The sequence below is a fragment of the Lytechinus pictus genome, chromosome 15, assembly GCF_037042905.1.
Source record: "Lytechinus pictus isolate F3 Inbred chromosome 15, Lp3.0, whole genome shotgun sequence".
NCBI lineage: Eukaryota > Metazoa > Echinodermata > Echinoidea > Temnopleuroida > Toxopneustidae > Lytechinus > Lytechinus pictus.
The window spans coordinates 14,644,535-14,667,184 of record NC_087259.1 but is presented as its reverse complement, the minus strand read 5'-3'; the positions used below and the strand labels follow the sequence as shown (position 1 = coordinate 14,667,184).

Genomic DNA, 22,650 nt, shown 5'->3' with positions numbered 1-22,650 from the left:
TTTTGCGCCACCATGGGGGGGGGGGCAAAATCTTTGCCCCCTGGATCGGCCTATGTATGTTGACTTGAAAAACACTAACACTTACATGTGGGATTGAAGCAGAGGATGAATACCTCATTAATCAAATATTGCGAGCGCGTAGCGCGAGCTGAATTTGATAATAACCCTTTTTGTGACCCTGAACAGTGTATCTATCTCGCTAAACAGACTTAAAACTCGAAAACATTGTTTTTTCTGTTATCGTAAAAACGGGATATTTTAATTCAGCCGCATTAATTTTAGTTTTTTGGGCAGGACATATATTTCACTATAAACAGGCAATACGAGCAATGTTGCACCCCCGGTCGAAAATGAATTTGCATGAAGCCCCCTAAGTTCAAGGTCATTTGGCGCCCTCGGTTGAACATAAACTTGGCGCCCCCATGTGAAATATAACTTTGTCCTCCCTCCCCCTCTCTGAAACATGTATTTGACGCATTATGGTCAAAATTCAAATTAGCGCTCCCCAAGTTCGAACATCAATTCGGCGCCCCATAGTTCGAACGTCATTTTGGCGCCATCAAATCGACGTCCAGGTCAACATCTCCCTCTTCCGTTTCCCATCTCCTTTTCTTTCTTTTTTCTTTCTCTTATCCTCATTCCCCTTTCTTTCTCTCTTACTTTCCTCCTCTTCTTTCCCCCCTTTTCTTCTCTTTCCCCCATCTTTTCTTTCCCCCTTTTCTTCTCTTTTTCTGTCTTTTCTTTCCCTCTTTTCCTCTCTATTTTCTCGTTTTTCCTCTCTTCCCCCCTTACTATCTCTTTTTTCTTATCTTTTCCTCTCTTCCTCTCTCTCTCTTTTCTTATCTTTTTTCCCACCTTCCTCTCTCTTTAAATATTATTCTCTTCCTTCCTCTTTTTTTTCTTCTTCTTTTCCCCCTTTTCCTTATTCTGTTCTTTTCTTTCTTTTCCCTCTTCCACTTTTTTCTCTTTCCCCCTTTACTTCTCCCTTTTTCTTTTTCTTTCCTGTCCCTCTTTGTTCTCTTTTTTTCTTCTCTCCCTCCCCTTCCTCCCTCTCTTTCTTCTCTTCTTTTCCCCTCTTCCTCTCTCTCTCTTTTTTCTTATCTTTCTTCCCATCTTCCTCTCTATTTAAATATTCTTCTCTTCCTTCCTCTTTTTTTTCTTCTTTTTCCTCCTTTTCCTTTCTCCTTTCTTTTCTTCTTTTCCTTTTCCCTCCTCTTTTTTACTCTTCTTTCCCCTTTTCTTCTCCATTTTTTTCTTTGTCTTTCCTTTTCCCTTTTTCTTCTCTTCCTTTCTCCTTCTTACTCTCTTTTCTATTCTCTTCTTTTCCCATCTTCCTCTTTTTTTATTCTCCCCCTTTTCCCCTCTTCCCCCCTCTTTTTTGAGCTGGGGGTGGGGGGGGGGTGAGGCAGTTCCCCCTCGGCCCCCCACTCTCGATGACATTTGATATATCTGATCATAATTTTACACACACTGTGGACTATCGGACCCGCGGTCTATCGGACCCGCGGACTATCGGACCCGCGGTCTATCGGACCCGCGGTCTAACGGACCCGCGGTCTATCGGACCCCCGGTCCACCCCCGGTCTATCGGACCCCCGGTCTATCGGACCCGCGGTCTATCGGACCCGCGGTCTAACGGTACATACATACAATTTGTACTAGTACAAGTACAAACATGAAATTAAACACGTGGGTCTGTTGTTTATTTCTAATATAACAATTTTATTTTTGAAATTCAATTCTACTAGGCCTACAATGAATTATTAAAGGGGTCTGTTTATAAAAACTTACATTTTTCGGTGAAAAATTTCCAGCTCTGTATAAAATTGGATTTACTCTTGAAATGCATAGAGGGTTTCTTCGTAATACTGCATTTCCTATCACACGAAAACAGTAATTTGCACGCACGGAGGCTGCCATCTTGATTGGTATATGAAATGTTTAAAATTTATTATAAAAAATGTCCCCAAAAAATATTTTATTCATTTTTTTATTTGGAAAAATAAATGCAACTTTTTAAAAATTATAACTAATTATTTATCCTGTAACTTTGGTATTAATGATCGATTTCCATATACAAAAAGAACTATTCGGGACGAATTTGTCACAGGCACGTGACTAATGCACATGCGCGATTCATTTGGGCGTTTTTCACAGATCAAGGAATTGCTTTCGAGAAAGCTCCGTCTACCTTAGTTATAACTTACTTAATTTCTCCCTATCTAGTCTTTGGACATAGTAAATGATTTAGTTTTGTTTTGGGAACTATAAGACTTTAAGATTTGACGATTTTCTGGGTTCAGTTTTGGCATAATAGAGGGGAAATTTGTCAAAATACGTGGCCACTTAGGCAAGTTACAAGAAACCACGCACCTCCCGCTGTCCAAACGGGAGGGCGATGGAATTGGAATGAGACCATTTGGGTAAATTTAATTTTTGTCTTTGTCAAAAAAATTGGGTCAGAAAAGCGGTTTCGGGAGCTGTAACCTGAATTAAAAATCTATAAGAACGAGGAGAGATGGCCTGAGGTTTTCTGAAAGAGAAAGAAAATAAAGTGTAAGTTGTGCAAATGTGAGCAAAATGTGTCATGGTCGCCCATGTTTCTGTTCACAGGAACGTGTGTCGTCATCAACTTTCTGTTCACGACTTCATTGATTTTTCTCAATATTACTCGTTAGTGGATGGATTTGTCTGATTTCTGACTTGCTTGGTATGTCAGCGCGATCTTTGTGACTATTGAGATGTGGATTATGGACAGTCTTCTGGAGTGTGTCATTGGAATTTCTGGAGCAAAGCGGGCCAACTACAACGAACTTGCAACGTAAACTCGTTCTGCACACGCCATGTTTTCCGCATCGTCTTGGTGTATGCAAATGAGCTGCCTGGGATATGCTAATGAGCTTATTTGGCGCGCAAGCTGCTTACGTCACTGGCTGGCGAGCTGCGACCAAGCATTGATGATGAGGTGCTGACCTGGATCAATCTCAGCTCAGGGACTTTCCCCAAGTCATGTTGCATGCTCGATCAGGGAGGGCTGACCAGTGCGCTAGCATCCGACCGATCCCTGTTATGTTAGCACTAGCATTCTTTTTTTCTTTTTTTAAAGAATGCTAGTGCCCCTCGATAATTAAGTGAATCAATAATATTTGGGGCTGGGCTTTCTTACACTTGGGGTTGCAGCATGCATGAACGTACCGGTAGTCGTAACTGTCTTGGGTTTTGAAATGTTGAAATTAAATGTAAAGTTGTTTTTGTTTTTGAAATGTACATTCTAATCAAAATCCATAAATGATAAAGTTAGATCTTGAACTAGCTAATATTTATATGAGTTTATGACATTGTCTTATGTAGTTCTGATATCTAATACTATATACCTCGAGCGAAGTTCGTGCAGGCTCCACTTCACTCACCCGAACTTCTGGACGGTGAACTCGATTGGATATTCGGAGTGACAAAGGTGGGATGGAAATGGTATTTATTGTAAAAATTATAGGCCAAAAATATAACGAGAAAGAAAAATAGTTTAATTTCTTAGTCATACTCTTCACCCGTATTTCAATCCGTGTCCATCCTCCGGTTATCCTCAAAATTGGTGATTTTGGGCCAGTATCTTTTTCCTCACTCGTATTATTCATGGCTGATTTCAAAACATCGCATGCTGCGATCGGTCGCAGGTCAAACCAATCACATGTGATGTTTTGAAATCGGCCGTGAATAATACGTGTGAGGAAAGAGATACTGGCCCAAAATCACCAATTTTGAGGATAACCGGAGGATGGACACAGTGAAATACGGGTGAAGAGTAAGAAATTAAACTATTTTGCTTTCTCTGTATATTTTTTTCTATAATTTTTACAATAAATAACATCTCCATCCCACCTTTGTCACTCGGAATATCCGATGGAGTTCACCGTCCCGAAGTTTGGGTAGGTGGAGTGTAGTGTAGCGGAAGTGGAGTAGATCCTGCACGAACTTCGCTTGAGGTAATAAATGATACTGTTATATGTAACCTAGATCTATTCTAGACCGAATCTATTTTACAGGGGCTGCAGAATGATTTTGAAAGGGGGGGGGCTGACCATGCAAAAAATCACAATCAGATGGTCCTATTTACGTTTTTGCACAGTTTGGAAAAAAGTGAGGTCTGATTTGAAGCCCCCCCCCCCCCCCCCCCCCCCCCCCGTTGCGGTCCTTTTATTTGTTTTTTGTATAACAGTTTGACATTGGGGTTTTTTTTGGTTTAATTTAATGTTTTCTGTGATGCTAGCACTAGTAAAAATAGCAGCTGCCCCTACATCGTGTCTAAATCTCTTTTTTTGACATAGATTCTACCAAATCATTAATTGGCATTGTTTTCGATCTGAGTTTATGAAGAGTTTTATTCCAAAAGGAGCTACATGTATATCCACATTTGGCATTTTTCGTAAATCAAGGCTTTTTAATTAACCACTTTCCCTTAAATCTACTGCGAATTGAATTTTGATGAAGGCATGAGTGCCTGTTCATCGATAATGTATCGCTGGTGGTACAACACTATCCATGACATTGAATAAATAGAGTTAACACGATAAAGGACTTTCAGAAGTGTATACAAACTGAAGAAAAAAGATAATACTGCCTACAGTATGTACACAGGCTAGCTCATAGCAGAGCAAGTCATAGGCCTAATTCTTTTACCAGTGTCTATCCAGTAATGAGTTGATCGAAGGAGCTGAGACAACACTGTCAGGAAGACTATTCCACATATCTACAACTCTGTTTCGCTCCTTTTGCAATAAAACCTTAGTGGAATGTCCATTTTTGCACATTTAAACATGTTTAGTAATTGAACTAACAATTTAATAGAAAATTGCTAGCAGATTATATCCATTGAGAAGTTAAGAAGAGAATTAAAAAAAACATCTTTTCTAAGGAAGGTGACTTCTCAATGATGTATTCCAAAAAGAGCTAAATCCAAAAATATTGATATAAAAAGAGTAAAATTTTGTAATTTTCATCAAAATTTACACTGATGGTGTGAACTTGTATCCACAACATGTACTGTACTTAAAAATCTGAATGCATAACTTTAGGTAAAGTGGTAAAATTAACCAACTTTGAATTACTACATGTAGATAGTTGATTTAGCTCCTTTTGTAAATTAAGTTGATTTCTTATTTTACCCATATCAGGTTGACAGGATTGTTTGATTATTTGATATGTAGTTTGCAAGTTTTGCTTAAAGTTAAGTGCAAATTTTATGAGTAAATGTTTCCTTATAAAAAATAGTATTCTTTTTGGAACGAATCATGTAGGCCCTCGTGTAACAAGAATATAATTTAATATCAAATTAAATAGTACAAGCCTTTTGTTGGATCTAATTTAGAGAATTTGTTCATTCATCATGCATGTACAGATCTTACCTGCATAACCATAACACTTGATAATGGCTTTTGAGTATCAGCAAGTGAACAAATGCAATTTCAGTTCACTCAGGCATTTGGCCTCAGTTTGGGGTCAGTAAACTTTGAGCATGCTGAGGAATCACGTACATGTACATGTATGGAATCATAGCAAAAACCCATGCAATCAACAGCTAAGATTTTGAAAATTCAAGATTCTGTGAAACTTTGATTACAAAGGTTATCGGGTAACAGCAATGTGATGGGTATAATTTCAGCTCAGGTGACTGAGTCAAGATGAAAGTTAATTCAAGTTCAATTAAGAACCAACTAATGATTATGATTCAACTTTGTTTTCATATGCATTTTAATCCTATAAAACTTGTACTTGATACTTGATGCGATAATTCCTCTTGCAGCTCCAAAAAGCTAAACTGGAATGTGATACTTGATGCGATAATTCAGGTGGTTATTGGATATCACAAATGACATGAAATGAATAATCTGATTAATAATTCATGGTCAAAGTTCATTTCAGGTCAGTGAACATTTGATTTTCATTGTGAAAACATCACATTCTATTTTCTTTCAATTTTCATAATGGAAAATTATACATTTAGTTTGAATAAGTAATATGAAGCATCAGCAATGAATGAAATGAGTAAAATTCTAGGTTATTTGATCAAAGTCGAAGATTGTCATGCTTAAGAATTTTTGATAAAATATTTCATCTAGCCTTCAAGAGTAATGATATTTTCCATTCACCTTATTCATGAAAGTTTACATTAAAAAAGTGAACACAAGTTTATCGTGTTTATCATATCGCAACATGAGACACATTCCTGCTTTAGTGCAACACAAATAGGGAAAATTTAGAGGGAGCCAAAAACTTTCAAGGCCAATAAGGGATATTAGTGATCGTCAACAGGGCATCTACATACAGCCTTGTCCGTACAGTATCATTGGATTGTTATTTTGTACATTAAAAGGGTACAAAAAAGATGTTTTAAAAAATCAATGTTAAAAAGTCGACATTGTTGCTTCATGTATTTGTAATGCAGATGAGAGTCACAAGACCGCCAGAGGAATTCCACTTCTTTATAGATGAAATTATATTCTTTTGTAATTTGTGATGTTTCAGTTGATTTTGTTATATTTTGTCGGGAATTAGAATTAAATATTGAATCTCTGGACAACAACGCTAACTAGTATTCAGTGTGGGAAATTTTTTATTCGTCGAAACTTTCCAAACTTACAAATGCTGATTGAAGTAATGGAATTATTAAGAATGTACATACATGATTGTATCAATCAAAATTGATAAGCCAGGATGATCCAAGCATGTCAACTCATGCTTCTTTCTAACAAATGTTCTGGAACAATTTGCTCATTCAGCATCTGTTCATTCTGAATGAATATGAAACCTAATTTTGATTAAATCAAAGGCTGTTCATTTGTCTTACATGTACGTGTTCCATGTTATTGAATATCATATTTCAATTTACCAAAATATGAATGAGCAATTCTTAAGTTTTTATTGATACCTTGCTGCCTCTATGTACATGTACCTCAACACCACGTGCTGCTCCACTAATTGATGTTGAAGACATTGGGTAGGAATTATATTTTATCATATTTTTGGCAAGTAGGGTTGGGATGAAATTTTCACAGATGCTTGGCTGAGTGATTTCTTTGTCATTGGAGTCCAACATTTTGAATAGCCCTTTTTTTTTCTTTTTTTTGCTAATTGCTATATTATTGAATGAAATGCTATTCCTCACTGACTAATCAGTTTTAATTCATTTCATCCATTTTAACAAAAAATCGAGAAAAATACAATCTGTGCCTTTTGTCTCCCAAAATGATTCATATAGCCATGCATCATGTAGGCCTAAGTGGTACAAGTAAGGTATCAACTCATAGCTAAAGTGTTGCGCTTATTTATTCTGGTATTTAGATTGTAATATTCAAAGATACATGTAAATCTACATTCAGATTACTTTTATTTTTGATGCGCACTGTAGGCCTAGTATCTTTAAAAATAGTGGGGAGATTTTTTTAACAAAAAAAAAATCGCATAAAAACACAGGTAGAGCTTGAAAATGAAATTCTGAGTGTTAGTTAATGCTGATTTTCATGATTTCGGGGTACATGTAGATCAATATTAACATCACTCTAAAATACAGGTCAATTCTTGATTTGGCCCCAAAGATTAAAAGTTGTAAAGTTCTAATATTGCTTAATGTTACAGTTGTGTATTGATTGTCTGCGGGAGTATTTGTGACTCTGTCTCCTACATGTCATGTATTGTATTGTATGAGCAGATAAAATATCTAGTCTAAGTTATGTTGTGGCATTTATGGCAAAATTCTTGTGTAGAAAAATGTTTTCTCTTGTTTTTTTTTTGTAAGTGTTTCTAAAACACATGTGTTATATATTATTAATAAAAAAGAAAATGGATTTGATGTTTTCATTTCCATAGACAAATTATAGAAAACCATTATCTCAAATGTTTGAGATACTCTAATACATGGTGCATACAAAATGAGAAAAATATACATGTCTAAATTCCTGGAAATAATAAGAGTGTGGTTTATATATTAGGATGATAAACATGCACAGGCTTTTAAATAACATTTGTCTCCATTTTTGTCTCACCTGCATAGCAGAGAGAGACTATAGGCGCCGCTTTTCCGACGACGGCGGCGTCAACACCAAATCTTAACCGAAGGTTAAGTTTTTAAAATGACAGCATAACTTATCATAAGGTTAATCAAGTATTACTGAACATTCTGCCTGAGTTTCAGGTCACATGACCAAGGTCAAAGGTCATTTAGGGTCAATGAACTTACACCATGTTGGGGAATCAAAATCTTAACCTAAGGTTAAGTTTTTGAAATGTCATCATAACTTAGAAAATATATGGACCTAGTTCATGAAACTTGGACATAAGGTTAATCAAGTATTACTGAACATCCTGCTTGAGTTTCACATCACATGACCAAGGTCAAAGGTCATTTAGGGTCAATGAACTTAGGCCAAATTGGGGGTATCTGTATAATTACCATCGTAACTTTGATAGTTTATGGATCTGATTTATGAAACTTGAACATAATACTAGAATAGTAATCAAGTATCACTGAACATCCTGTGCAAGTCTCAGGTCACATGACCAAGGTCAAAGGTCATTTAGGGTCAATGAACTTTGGCCAAATTGGGGTATTTGTTGAATTACCATTATAACTTTGAAAGTTTATTGGTCTAGTTCATAAAACTTGGACATAACAGTAATCAAGTATTACTGAACATCCTGTGCGAGTTGCAGGTCACATGATCAAGGTCAAAGGTCAATGAACTTTGGCCATAATGGGGTATCTGTTGAATTACCATCATAACTTCGAAAGTTTATGGATCTGATTCATGAAACTTGGACATAAGAGTAATCAAGTATCACTGAACATCCTGTGCGAGTTTTAGGTCACATGATCAAGGTCAAATGTCAATGAATGTAGTATTGTATCATTATATGAATGGTGTTTTTTGTGAATAATTATTTTATAGTAGTTTTCAAAGTCAGCACTGCTGCTATATTGATTCACGTGATGCAGGTGAGACACCCAGAGGCATTCCACTTGTTTTAATATATATTTTTTTTTTTTTTGTGAGTTATTTGCATAACACCTAATGTTATAAACTTGTATACTGAATATATTTAATCTCAATGAAGTCTTGTACTGGCAAAGCCCAACAACAGTATTTGCAGCTGTCCTAATGAATTATTTACACACATAAAATCTAATATATCATGTGAAAGAGAAAGGTATAGTCGTATATTTTGTCCCAAATTGCAGTCGGCGGTGCATTCACAATTATGAAACACAAAATGTGATGGGCATATTTTCAGACTTTCCTGTGAACATTGTTCAAAGCATGACTTGCAATGCTTAAATGATTATGACTTTTCTTTTTCTGAGAAATGAGATAGCCTGTCGGAGTATTATATTTCTCATTTTGCAAATGTATGTGGATGAATGAATGTCTGACTACAGACTAACCTCATTGACTTACGGTATGTACAGGGGATGTATATTAATATTTTACTCTTTGTCAAAATTGATAATACTACTGCAAAATATCCGAATTTTATATCAATCAAAAGGAAATTTTATCTCTGAAAAATTACCGGTATTCTATTCTGTCATGATCTTTGAAGCATGAGTTATACTTCAGTGGACACCGAAAGGTCCAACCTCTGAAAATATGCATTTACACATTTAATGTTTCATGATCATTCATATATGAATGATGACAATTTGCCCATTTGCAATTAGGTGAAAAAGAAAGGTTATATTCTTTTTGTCTCGCCTGAACAAAGTTCGGCAGAGACCTAGTAATCACTTTTCCTGTTGGTCCGTTAGTCTGTTGTTCAGTTCATACTTGGTACATATGATCCTTGGGTAACTATTTCTACATTATGGGGTCATAAGGTCAAATATGTCATGTCCATCCTTTTTTAAAGTTTTTGTGCGACTTATTCTCATTTCTTTATTTTTTTGTCCATCAATTTTAATCACACTTGGTTGAAATGATCATTTGGTTATGCCTCATGTATGTTGTTGAGGATGATGAGATCAAAGGTAAGGGTCAAAGTTCAACAAAAATTTGCAAATTGTTCTCATTTCGTTATTTCTGCATTCAGTTATGTTCACACTTGATACAAATGATCATTGGGTAATACCATGTGTGTATTCATGAGAATGATTGGGTCAAAGGTCATCTAAGGGTCAAGAGGTCAAATGATATGAGGTCATGTCAACCCTTTTCCCAAGTTTTGTTCACCTTGCTCTCATTTCTTTACATCTGTATCAATTGTGTGTTTTTGTTGTGTTAATACTCTGTACAATTGATCTTTGGGTAATACCAAACATGTGTTTCTGAGGATGACAAGGTCATATAGGGGTAAAAAGATATTGCATATTTTATTGATCGCAAACTCAGGCGAGACTCGTGGTTCGTGATGCACCTTATTCTGATTGTAAACAATTAGATTTGTGGTAGCTAGGCTGGGAATGGGATTTTATTTCAAGTATAGTTTTTAGTTTTAGTGTTGTTCCTTGTGACACTGTACAAGGCTCGTAATTGAATAACGATGAACAAAGTACATCACTTAAGCTTAAGAACATTATTATAACAGCTTCATATCTAAAATTTGAATTTAATCTGACAATTTTTTTACTGAATTTATTGGTAATGAGTGAATTTTCACTCTGCATCTAGCAACAAAATATTGTTTGACAAATCGTATCCCATTGTTTTTGTTTTAGAAAAAAAAAGTTCAAACTTTGTTGCTGGGCTTTGCTTCATTGTCCAACAAACTTTTTATTGTTGAAAATTATCAGTGCAGTTACTCATCAACTTTTTTTTCCTCTTTTCTTTCTTTTCTCTTCCTTTGCAGGTAACAAAAGCCTTTTGTACTACCAATCCCATACAAGATCACAGTTGACACTGACCAAGCTTCGATTGTATATTCTATATTAGAATATATACTTTCATTTCACAATGGTAAATTTACTCAAAGTTCATGGAAAATATGAATATCCAAATCAATGAGCATAACATATATGCTTAGGTTAAAATGAAATACTGCAATTTGTTTAATAAATGAACATATCAATATACTCACTTTCTTACCATTCAATTCATGAATGGGCAAGAAAGCAGTATATTTCTGTGAAACTTGGCAAGAAGATACTTTGCATATTTGGAAATTTTACACACTTGTAAAAAAAAATATTTAAGATTTTAAAATATATACACATGTACTTGTAAGCAATCAAAAAATATATTAGATATGATCTTAAAGTGAAATTGAAAAAAAAACTTTGCTTTTGAACTTGATCTTGCAATCAAACAAAAAATAATATTCGTCGTTAAACTTATATAGGAATTACATAATTCTTGTACATGTAGATAAATGTGTGAACTAAATCTGAATTTCTATTCAAACAAATTCTGAAATTCTAGTCAGGATACATGTATAATGACCTTCAACGGGGGGGGGGGGGGGTTTCAACAATATATTGGAAAATCATCTGACATTGATTTTTTTTTTCTGATACATGTATTTCTGTGGAATAATTTCAATCCTATCTTTGAGGATATTTAGTGCCCCCTCAGTATTTTAGTTGTTTTTTTTTCTCAATCACTTCCCTGCAATTTGCAGCCACTTTGATTGAGAAGTGGTTACATAACGAGTGAGAATAATGCTCAGCTATTTCAATTGTTATGGATGCGAGTCCAGACTTTCCAACCCCCCCCCCCCAAAAAAAAAAAAATAATAATAATAATAATAGTAAATAAATACAAATTTTGAAAAATAAATAAATTTACCCATAGATTTAATTTAAAGTGTATCTTTCTTACATCATGATTGATACACGTTTTATAATAAATTCAAAATTATATATTGAATACTCTTCAGAATCATCCAAGTTTAGTACCAGTTTTAAAGAAGGTTCGAATATTTACTTGGCAGTATAAATTAAACAATTATCGATTTCACTTTGATACATGTCGTTCAGATTATCAAATACCCACTCCCTATATGTATATTTATTTCTTAACTTGCATATTTTTTTTTATTTTTTTTTGCTTTGCATGCCATGTTTTTACATGTTTTGTGCAAAAAAAAATTGTGTTAATTTTTATGTGTTCAGCGGGTCAGATGTCATGAAGTTGTGTGAGGGTTTCTAATAAGTCAGAGAGTGATTTTGTGCAAGGTTTCCTCTTGAGTAAGATTAATTAAGATGGGGAATATAAGGATGAATGTGCAATCCCGGGTGCAATCAGAAATAAGTAACAGTCCACCTAATGATATAAGAGCTCGAATCTTTCTGTTTCTCCTTTTCGTCAAATCTCTCTTGATACTCTTCATTTTTCTCTTTTCTTGTTTTTCATTTTCCCTTCTACATTTCCTATTCTAGATAAATTTGCTGGGTAGTGTACTGTTGATGTCTCACATGTGTAGGGCCTAAAATTCCTCACAAATATCAACCACTAAATTACATTTCATAAACATTTGGCTGATTTAGATTAGGGGGATGAAAACAATTAGGATTTTCCTGTGCTTTGCAATGATTTCCAAAAAATAAATCTTAAATTCTTAATTTTGATTAAATAAAGGGAAATGGGGAAATGTTCCTAGAAATGGTAAAAAATAGAAAAGTACTGGACTACTGGGACTGGATTGTTAATAACAACAGAATAATATTGCATTTCTGATCTTGCATAATAAGAAGGGGAAGTTTATGATGAAGCCATTATTAAGCCTGCTTTAAAGTTTTGGTAAATATTCAATACTAACGACTACATTGCTCTGTTATTTTTTACATTAATTAATGTCTTACAAAATTAATGCCCTGTCTAAACTTTGAAATGGGCTTTGAGGAGTGACAAATCATAGGAACAGTTGCAAATTGTAACTTGCACATTATTTTCATACACATAACACTGATATGAATAACCACTCATGACAGAAATAGTTCATAATATTCATACTTCTAATTTAAGGAATTACAAATCATTAAATAAGCCTGAAGATCAGTCTCGTGTAATGCAATATATAAATGATTGAAAGGATGACCAACTTTTGACTACTCATTTTGAAGGGGGCACAAATTGTTAAATTGGGGGGAGGGGCATGACTCCTGTCTTTCCATTTTCTCTTTGTTAATCAGTAAAATGCATACCTGTCAAGTGTTCCTATTAAGTAGATATATATTCATATTTCTGATGACAAATCTTTGGCATTGTACAGGAAATTCAAGAATGTTCCTGTTTCTAGAAATTTTCCAGTCATCATTTTATGTATTTCTTGGCTGTCGTGTCGGCAGGTATGAAAGTGGTATGGGCAACTGGCTTTGCCGTCTCCCCTACTTCGCTGACCTCAGTGACTCCATACAGGCTTAACGTATATGATATCCTTTTCTTTCTTTCTGAAATTGGTAACAATTTTGAAATTTTTACCCTAATTAGGACGTGACCAAATGTAGGCAAAATGACACAGTATGCTAATGAAAATCTATGTAATGCGTGTCGGATAAACCAAATCAGTTACAATTAATGCTGCCTCTTTCATTACAATTCAAGCTACTAGTATCTTTCTTTTAACAACTCCAGTTGAATGATTCTTTTTTTTTCGGGGGGGGGGGGGATGAAAAGTCAATATTACTAATAATTCAGATGAAGCAGTGTTGGGTTAGTGCCATTACATCAGGTTATCGGTTGGATAATCGTATAACACCTCCAAGAAAAGGACCCCCCTAAATTCCTGAAAGGTTGGGTCCAGTTTACCCGACCTTTTGTGTATTTGGCTTATTATTTTCACAAAAATCAGGTCGATTGGAGCAGAGCTTTTAGGAATGGTCGAGTTACATGATTGACCAACCAGACTCTGGGACCCGTTGCATATAACATACCATTATGGTAACTGTCATACAATGGTAACTTGCATAGAATCCTTGATTTTGATTGGCTGTTGATCAGCGAAGTTACCATAATAGTAACTTTTATGCAACGGGGCCCTGCAGGGTTATTAAACTTTCTGAAACACATGTTCATACACAGAATGATGTAAGTATATATATGCACACACAGGCAATATGCATATACCTGTGCAATCATACCATACACTTGCAACAAGAAAAGAGGAAGTGACTCATACACAAAATAAAGTCCACATTCTGAAAGCAGCTTTCATCTATCTAATGCAATGCCTTCACAGCCTCTAAAACTCGCAATATCTGTTGCATGCTGTTGTTCAGTATAATTATGAAGATCTACTGCCAATAGAGGGATAAATCATGGTCAAGTTTATAAACAAATCCATAAATCACTGTTGTATATTTCTAAGTCTATATATAAGAATGTTTTTCTTAGCTAAAATGGGGGGGGGGGTGGCAGGCACAGATCCAGCTGGATTAGACACAAACAGTTTTGAGGGGCTGACTATTGTGCAAAAACATTATGGCCATAAAATGGTATTGTGTCTAATGTGTTAGGATCCAGGAGAGGGGGGGGGGGGGCATGTAATGAAACAAATAGTTTGTGATTAATGATGATGAAATGGGACTGCTTTTGAAAACTCGGACACACAATTATCAGAACCTTTTTACTTTCTAAATTTGTTAATGCAATTTTTGTAGAATGAAAGTTTGGATCATATCGACTATTGTCTCAGCATTTGCAGACCTTTTTTTTTTTTGGGGGGGGGTGGGATATTTTAGAGAAGATGTGCATAACTTGTATTTATTAATAGATAACAACTATATAGGCCAGCTAATTTGTAGGTTTTAATTCATGCATATAAAGGGACGTTCATGAGCCCTATAGATAGGAAGTATAATTGTAGCATGTAATAAGGGGACGTCTTTATGAGCCCCGGGATATAAATGCTACAAATTAATTAGTAAAAACCATTACTGATCCTGATTTGGCCAAGTATGAGGGGACAGTTTTCAATATGAGCCCCACTAATCAATCTATATAAATATTCATGCGTGTATTATACAATGTACTTCATTTGTGGGGACACTTGATAATTGGGCCATACATGTACTTGGGGAAGGAAAATATAACTTGTGAAAAGTCTCCAAAAGAAATCCATTAAAAGAATCCAATGTATGTTTGTGTTCAAAGGGGTAGCCTGACTATGTGGAGAAAAAAAGATAGATTTAGACAATTTAAAAGTGCATATTTTTAATAACAGAAAATCCTATTCCAAAAATAAATGTGTCAAACAAAAACGTGCATATTTATCATTTTGGCACTCCTGTAGTACACCAGTTTTCAGAAGATCTTAAAATTTCATATTGCAATTGTATAATTTTGCAAATGCACCAAATGTTCAGTCTCCTACCAGGCCACAAATAATTTGCATATATATGCATTAGTTTTGATTGAAAGTTCATTTAATTTTAACCCTTCCGGTGCGGCAGGCCCAAATATGGCCTGCCGCATAATTAATCAAATACCACCATTATTCAAAGCATTTGGGTTCCTTTAAATTCTTCTATATAATAAATCAATCCCTAATTATTCTTTTAGTCTTTGACTGCATCACAGTTGATTTGACTAACCTCAGAAGAAAATCTTTTCTGAAAGAAAAGATTTTTTTAATTAAAAAAAAATGTCCTTTATGTACACTGCTTTGGGCTGTATTTGAAGTACATGTATGATGCATGTATTGTCAAAAAAAAGATATTTAGAAGGTATCAGAATCATGGCTTGTCTGCTTTTGTGATAAGCAATGAATGAAAGTGCACATTGCATTACTTCTATTTCCTACTTAAAGGGTTTCTGTAATGTCCTTCATTGTTATAGTATTGCAATTGGGACTTTATAAGAGAGAAGGTAATCAAAGTCCATGAATTAAAAAAAATTAAACCCATTTCATTTTAAAGTCAACATAAGATCTCGCATAATAAAATGGACCTTGTCAATGTAAAAAAAATCAAAATTGGTCAATGCAGAAGCATTTTCAGGCATAACATACTTTTCAAGGGAAAGAAAGAGTACATTTTTAGAAATGATGACATTTATTGGTTTTACAATTTTAAGAGAGTGGGAGGGAGGTAGGCTTGTATTAAAGCAATTAACACATATATATAGTTACGTTTAGTTACAGCATGAAAGCTCGTTCCTAATTGCAAACGCTTGCTTTGAAGGTCAAATCCCCCATTTCATTCCACCTCCCACTCTTCCTATTTCCCTTTTAATTTTTCTTGATATGTAATCAAGATTAATTTCCTTTTAACTTTCTATTTACGTTACTGTAAATTCATAATGGATTGCATATATGCCTCCATATTGTAGATAATCATATGCTATTTCCTTATTACTATTATCTGCTGTAGCAAAGTAAGTCGTACACTTGTGTATTATTTAAAATCAAAAGAATTTCATTCAAAATAAAACAAATAAGAAATGGGATTTTACATTTGAATTTATTTGGCAGTCGTGAAGGAAATCTGACCAGAAAAAAACTTTTTTATTATTATTATTGAAAGGCATCTGGAATGTGGACAAAGAAAGTTGTTGCAGATATTGGAAGTCAAAGACATTAGAATATTAAAGAAAATTGAGTATTTTTCTTTTTAAATCAAATTGCCTTCTGTTATCCCTTGTATTGGTCTTGAAGGAGTATGCTCTATGTGAGTTACACTTCTTAGGCGGAAATTCACAAAGAACATAGCTGGAAATGTGTGGTTAAGATCAATTCAACCTATTAATGCTAACTTGGGGAGGGGGGTCAGGAGGTATATATGTTCCCCTAACACAATAAACACATGTAAATACTATGATTATTATTCTGATTTTCTCTATTTGTTCCATCTGATCTTCCAATATCATCCCTCTGCTGCATCCTGTGCATACTCTTCTCCCCCTCGTATTGATTTCTTTACCACATTTACCTGCCCGCCCTCCCTCAAAATGATTAGCCAATCATCTCGTCACATCTTACCTAAACATAGTGGGGGAATAAATTGTGACTCTTTAATTAGCTTTGGCTCAAAATTTAATTTTTGTGTGTGTGTGTTCGAAGGGGGGGGGGGGTAGCTTTTTAATGAAATTGGAAATTAATGTCTTGTTAAAACTTTGGCATGCATTTTTATGCAGATTCAACATAGGCTTGTAATTCCAAGTCATAGGCCGGCCACTGGATAAAACCTCTCATAGACTTTGCACAAGTGACTCGGGCCGAGACCAAGGCCGGCATAAAGAGGCCTCGAGGCCAGCCTCGACTACATCCCTGATGTTGACTGTATTTTCTTGATATTGAATGTGTTATTCTTGTGTGTGTATCTCGTTAATATGATTTTGTATTGATATTCCTTACAGGCCACCCGTCACAATCCAGTTGACCCTAACCAGCTACTCAAGGCTCTCTCGTCGCTTCTAAATAAAGATGGAGGCATCAAGGGAGTCACGGAGGTCACCAAAATACTTATGTAAGAGTTTCTCATTTTATTAAGATTCGTTCCTTTTTCTTTTCATTTTTGTCTCACCTGCATAGCAGAGTGAGACTATAGGCGCCGCTTTTCCGACGGCGGCGGCGGCGGCGTCAACACCAAATCTTAACCTGAGGTTAAGTTTTTGAAATGACAGCATAACTTAGAAAGTATATGGACCTAGTTCATGAAACTTGGCCATAAGGTTAATCAAGTATTACTGAACATCCTGCCTGAGTTTCATGTCACATGACCAAGGTCAAAGGTCATTTAGGGTCAATGAACTTAGACCATGTTGGGGGAATCAACATCAAAATCTTAACCTAAGGTTAAGTTTTTGAAATGTCATCATAACTTAGAAAATATATGGACCTAGTTCATGAAACTTATACATAAGGTTAATCAAGTATCACTGAACATCCTGCATTAGTTTCACATCACATGACCAAGGTCAAAGGTCATTTAGGGTCAATGAACTTTGGCCGAATTGGGGGTATCTGTTGAATTACCATCATAACTTTGAAAGTTTATGGATCTGATTCATGAAACTTGGACATAATAGTAATCAAGTATTACTGAACATCCTGTGCAAGTTTCAGGTCATATGATCAAGGTCAAAGGTCATTTAGGGTCAATGAACTTTGGCCAAATTGGGGTATTTGTTGAATTACAGCCATAAATTTGAAAGTGTGTTGGTCTAGTTCATAAAACTTGGACATAATAGTAATCAAGTATCACTGAACATCCTGTGCGAGTTTCAGGTCACATGATCAAGGTCAAAGGTCATGTAAGGTCAAAGAACTTTGGCCACGTTGGGGGTATTTGTTGAATTGCCATCATATCTCTATAAGTGTATTGGTGTAGTTCATAAAACGTGGAAATAAGAGTAACCAAGTATCACTGAACATCTTGTGCGAGTTATAGTAGTTTTCAAAATCAGCACTGCTGCTATATTGAATCGCGTGATGCAGGTGAGACGGCCAGAGGCATTCCACTTGTTTTTTTTAAATGTTATATTGTGCATTGCTGCATGCCTTCCATTCCTCCTATCCTGGGCCCCGTCTTACAAAGAGTCGCGATTCATCCGATCAATCACAACTATGGACGGCCAGCAAAGTCAACATCTATTATGCATGTTTGTTCAAAATATTTTCTAACTATGATGTATACTCATGCATTCAATGTTTTCTTGAAAATTCGCTGTGCTTCTCTTTGTTTACAAAAGACATTGTGCAAATTTCCTGTAGAAAAAATTATGACACTGATGGATTTCCAAAGAGTTACGATTGATCCGATCAATCGTAACTCTTTGTAAGACAGGGCCCTGGTGTGTTTCATGAAAGGACTTGTCAGACATTTTATCCAACTAGTCCCATTATGATCTTACAGTTACCATGGTAAGGGTGCTTTTCTGCCAATCAGAATCAGGGAAAAATGTCAGACCTGACAACTTGTCGGACAAAAACGTTGATGAAACACCCCAGTTTAGCATTGCGTGGTTGGATTTTTCATCTGTTTGTCATAGGCTAATAAGAATAAATTTGTCTGCTTGGGTTTACCAATACTACACATGACTTAATCTGAAAGAGACTGAATGGTTTTGCTATAACACATGTTTTCCATAGACTCCTGCCTGCATATATGACAGCTTATTCTCCAACAGGTTATAGCCTTGGGGGCCATATTTTTCTGCCATTTTTAAATTTTCACATTTGTGCTGAAATGTGAAAAGTAATATAGAAAATAGATATGTGGCCTTGTCCTCAATATTGAAGGCCTGATGCTGCACTACTTGAGTTAAGCTGTTTCAGTTAATGCATATGTGATTCAAACGAGAACTCCACTTTTACTCCCCTTCAAGATAACCTTATTTTCTTCGAAGTTGTAAGGATTTTAATAATTAACCAAGAGAATGAATTATATTGAGCATGACATTCAAACTCATTTTACATGTAATGTAACATCATGACCAAGGGTTTTTTGTGTGTGTGTACTACCATGCTTGACTTATGATAGTGCACATATATACCAGTCGAATCAATATGTTATGGTCCAAAGATCAGTACTGGTATGTTCTGATTGTTAAAATGTAAGCTCGTGTAATTCGGAAGTTCAAAGGTCATTTTGTGAATAGCAAATGGTAGTAGTATAGTATTTTCGTATAAGCATGATCACAATTAAAGACTCTGGTTTGACAGGTAATGAGACACGTAGGTCTCGTTTGCTACGTAGTCCCTTCACTTGAGGAAAGTGGTCTGAATAGTTAGCCTAAAATCCATGCCAATGACCTGTGTACAGAATTAGGCCCCTCTGAGAGCAAGTGTTATGAGTGCTAGTCTCATGTGAACACCGACTTGTCAATCAGGGTCTGTGCTTGCAGACAACATGTAGCGTTTGTTTGCTCAGGTGTATCTTAGAGAACAAAAGTTATCATATTTGTCTTTGGAAAGAAATTAAATATTATAATTTAATTCTATTTGTATTTCTTACAATGATTAAGGTTCACATTTAAGTGTTCCATCTGATATACTATTTAAAAGCATTTTTCCCTTAGAGAAACTGGCCCAGTAATTTTGTCTGTATATTATTAAATTATTATCTTGGTAATTCATATTTGCAATTCAATCAATAATGTTGATGAGGATTATTGTTATTTTTATTCTTATTCAACAAGTGATGCAGAAATAATAATAATTTAAAAAAAAAGAAGATAGAAAACTGTTTAATTCACAATGCCTTGGAATGATTTTCATGATTTTTTTTTTGCTTTAATTTTTACAGATTAATGAAGAGTGCTAAAAAGATGGTTAGTCGATGTATCTACATGCATATTCTAATTGCCACGAAAGATAGTGAAATACAAGAAAAGTAAGTATAAATCATAAGGATTTGGTTGGTCAATATTCATTGCGTGAATATAACTTTGTATCCTTGGAATGGCCAATTATCATTATTGAAGACTGTTTTCAATTTTGCTGTTGCTGGCATGCAATTCATGAAGTTATAGTGTTATAAGTGCTCATTCAAACTTCTTTATTTTTTCTATCCTGTATTTCTTTGAATCCTTGTATCTTTAATACCTACTTTGCCACTAACGGCTATTCACTTTTTATTTTTTTATGGCCTGTTTTAATTTCATTATTTAATTACCCTGACCTCTTTCTGTTTCTCTTGCTCTCTTTCTTTTCCTTTCCTTTTCATCATTATTTCTCTCCCTCTCGCTCTTCTTTTTTCTCATGCTTTCTCTATGTCTTTTTTCTCATGCTTTCTCTGTCTTTTTATGTCATTCTCCTTTTCTTTCACTTTCACCTCCTTTCTCATTCTCTTCCCTCTATCTGTCGCTCTCCCACCCCCCCCCCCCCTTCTCTATCAATCAATCCTCCAACATCACTTCCATTCTCTCATATCTCTCAGGTTTATAGCAGCGGGTGGTTGGGAGCTTCTAAACATATGGCTTCAAGATGCTAAGATGCAGGAGTACAATCCAATCATCATGAAACTCATCGAAGTCTTCAAAGAACTTCCTGTTACCATAGATATCCTCAAGAAAGTAAGTGTATTTCACCTCAAAAGGGCATGCTGATTATTTTCTCCAACAGCAATGGCTCCCACAAAATTTGCACTTGGCGTCAAACTTAGAAATCTTACTGGAATCTAATACACAATGTTGTGAAGCAATTAATACTCATTACAAATGCAATCTTTAGCCTGTGTCTGGAAAAAATTACGATAAGAGAAATTGTGTTACTGTCTTTTGGAAGGGAACATTTTTTTCTTTGCTTTAATGAAAAAATTACATACAGTTCTATAAGCTGCTCTAATCATTACATTAAATTAGAGCAAACGGAATCAAGAAGTAGAGATTTATCGAAGTATGTTTGGATCAGAACCACGGCGTAAAATGCTTTTTCTTTCTTCATCCCAAATCATGAATATCACTGTATGAAACTCTTGGATTATTAATTTAAGCTATAATGTACATATATTGTATCGGGTATTAATCTAAATACACATTTTAGTTTTGTTAATTGCTTGTTATTGAAATTTGGTTTTAATTATCTTTCTCGTCTCAGAATAATACTGCCAAAATTATCAAGTCATTTAGCAAAGCTGAAGGGGAAGATGGTAAGTTCATTGTCAGTTTATATTTTTGCTGTGTTTTTAGGAAATATTGGATATACATGTACGTAAAGAAATATTGCATCATTAAATATGAAAAGATATGATAGAAATCAATAAATCTATTAAAATCAAATGAAACGTTGAAGTAACCATTTATGAATAAGTCAGGTTGCCGAATACTCTTTCATGTATGGCTGGCTGAACTATATGGGTTATGAAATAAAAAAGCACTGCTACATTGATTTTTACATGACCGAAATTTCCGTCTTAAGACAAAATTGTAACTTATTGTTTTCTGAATGCTATAATATGTGCAATAACCACAAGATAGCTGTGTGTGAGGGTGTGTGTGTGTGTGTTGTTGCTTTTTTTTTTAACTTGAACTTCCCTGTTTTGCGATGAATATGTATTTTATTCTAACTTCCCTTTATCATCATTACACCTTTGTTCGTGTGTATAGATATATGTACAAAAGAGTCACAGTTTGACAGTTTCCTACTATTCTGCAACACTTTATCTCCTCACTTCTTGTTTAGGAACAAATTATCTTTGAAAATATCTTTACTCTTTTCCTTTTTGTTGTCCATAATACGTATGTCAATAGAGGAGGCATTTATGTGTCTAGCATGTGTAACTCTGGCAAGCTGGAACCTAAATTTACATTGATATTGATATATTTTAGTAATATTTAATGGTTGTTTCCTTATCGTTGTGTACAAGGTGTGTAGATAAAACAGGCTTTGTTGGGTTTAAAGCTAAATGAAAGTAGTTGCAGTAAAACACTGATTTCGTGAGAAAGTCTGTAAAATCAAGGTTAAGTATTACTATATCATCGTGGATATAGATCTGGTACAGTTACATAAACTGAACTTGTGAAATCTTAAAATCTATGCTGAAAAACGATCACACTGAAGATCGCCAACACGGATAGGAACACGTGGGACAGTGTATTATTATTGCTGGAATAAAGACCCGACGGAAGTGACCAAATCCGCGCTTATTTTGCTTATTTCTCAGCAATTACACAATTTCTTCCAGAATCCTTTTGCACATATTTTTTATTCATACAAACAGACACTTTGGTGGTCATTATATTAAATTCTGTAAAGTCATTTTGAGGTCATTACCACTACTGGCAT

The 22,650-nt window shown here is 35.0% G+C and overlaps 2 protein-coding genes across 2 annotated transcripts in view; one reads left to right on the top strand and one right to left on the bottom strand.

The window, feature by feature from the left end:
* LOC129277797 (small ribosomal subunit protein mS40-like) overlaps window positions 1–1,936 on the bottom strand; it is a 30,635-nt gene extending 28,699 nt beyond the window's left edge. Inside the window, exon 1 of the mRNA XM_054913966.2 lies at window positions 1,792–1,936. Within this exon, the coding sequence (XP_054769941.2) occupies window positions 1,792–1,920 (129 nt within the window). The 5' untranslated portion in view covers window positions 1,921–1,936. The remainder of the gene's footprint in view (window positions 1–1,791) is intronic.
* A 189-nt stretch (window positions 1,937–2,125) lies between these two features.
* The window catches only part of LOC129277794 (serine/threonine-protein phosphatase 1 regulatory subunit 10-like), a 38,505-nt gene continuing 17,980 nt past the window's right edge, over window positions 2,126–22,650 (top strand). The window contains exons 1-6 of the mRNA XM_064110253.1: window positions 2,126–2,556; window positions 10,837–10,943; window positions 17,280–17,389; window positions 20,171–20,257; window positions 20,804–20,939; window positions 21,463–21,514. Of these exons, the coding sequence (XP_063966323.1) occupies window positions 10,941–10,943; window positions 17,280–17,389; window positions 20,171–20,257; window positions 20,804–20,939; window positions 21,463–21,514 (388 nt within the window). The 5' untranslated portion in view covers window positions 2,126–2,556; window positions 10,837–10,940. The remainder of the gene's footprint in view (window positions 2,557–10,836; window positions 10,944–17,279; window positions 17,390–20,170; window positions 20,258–20,803; window positions 20,940–21,462; window positions 21,515–22,650) is intronic.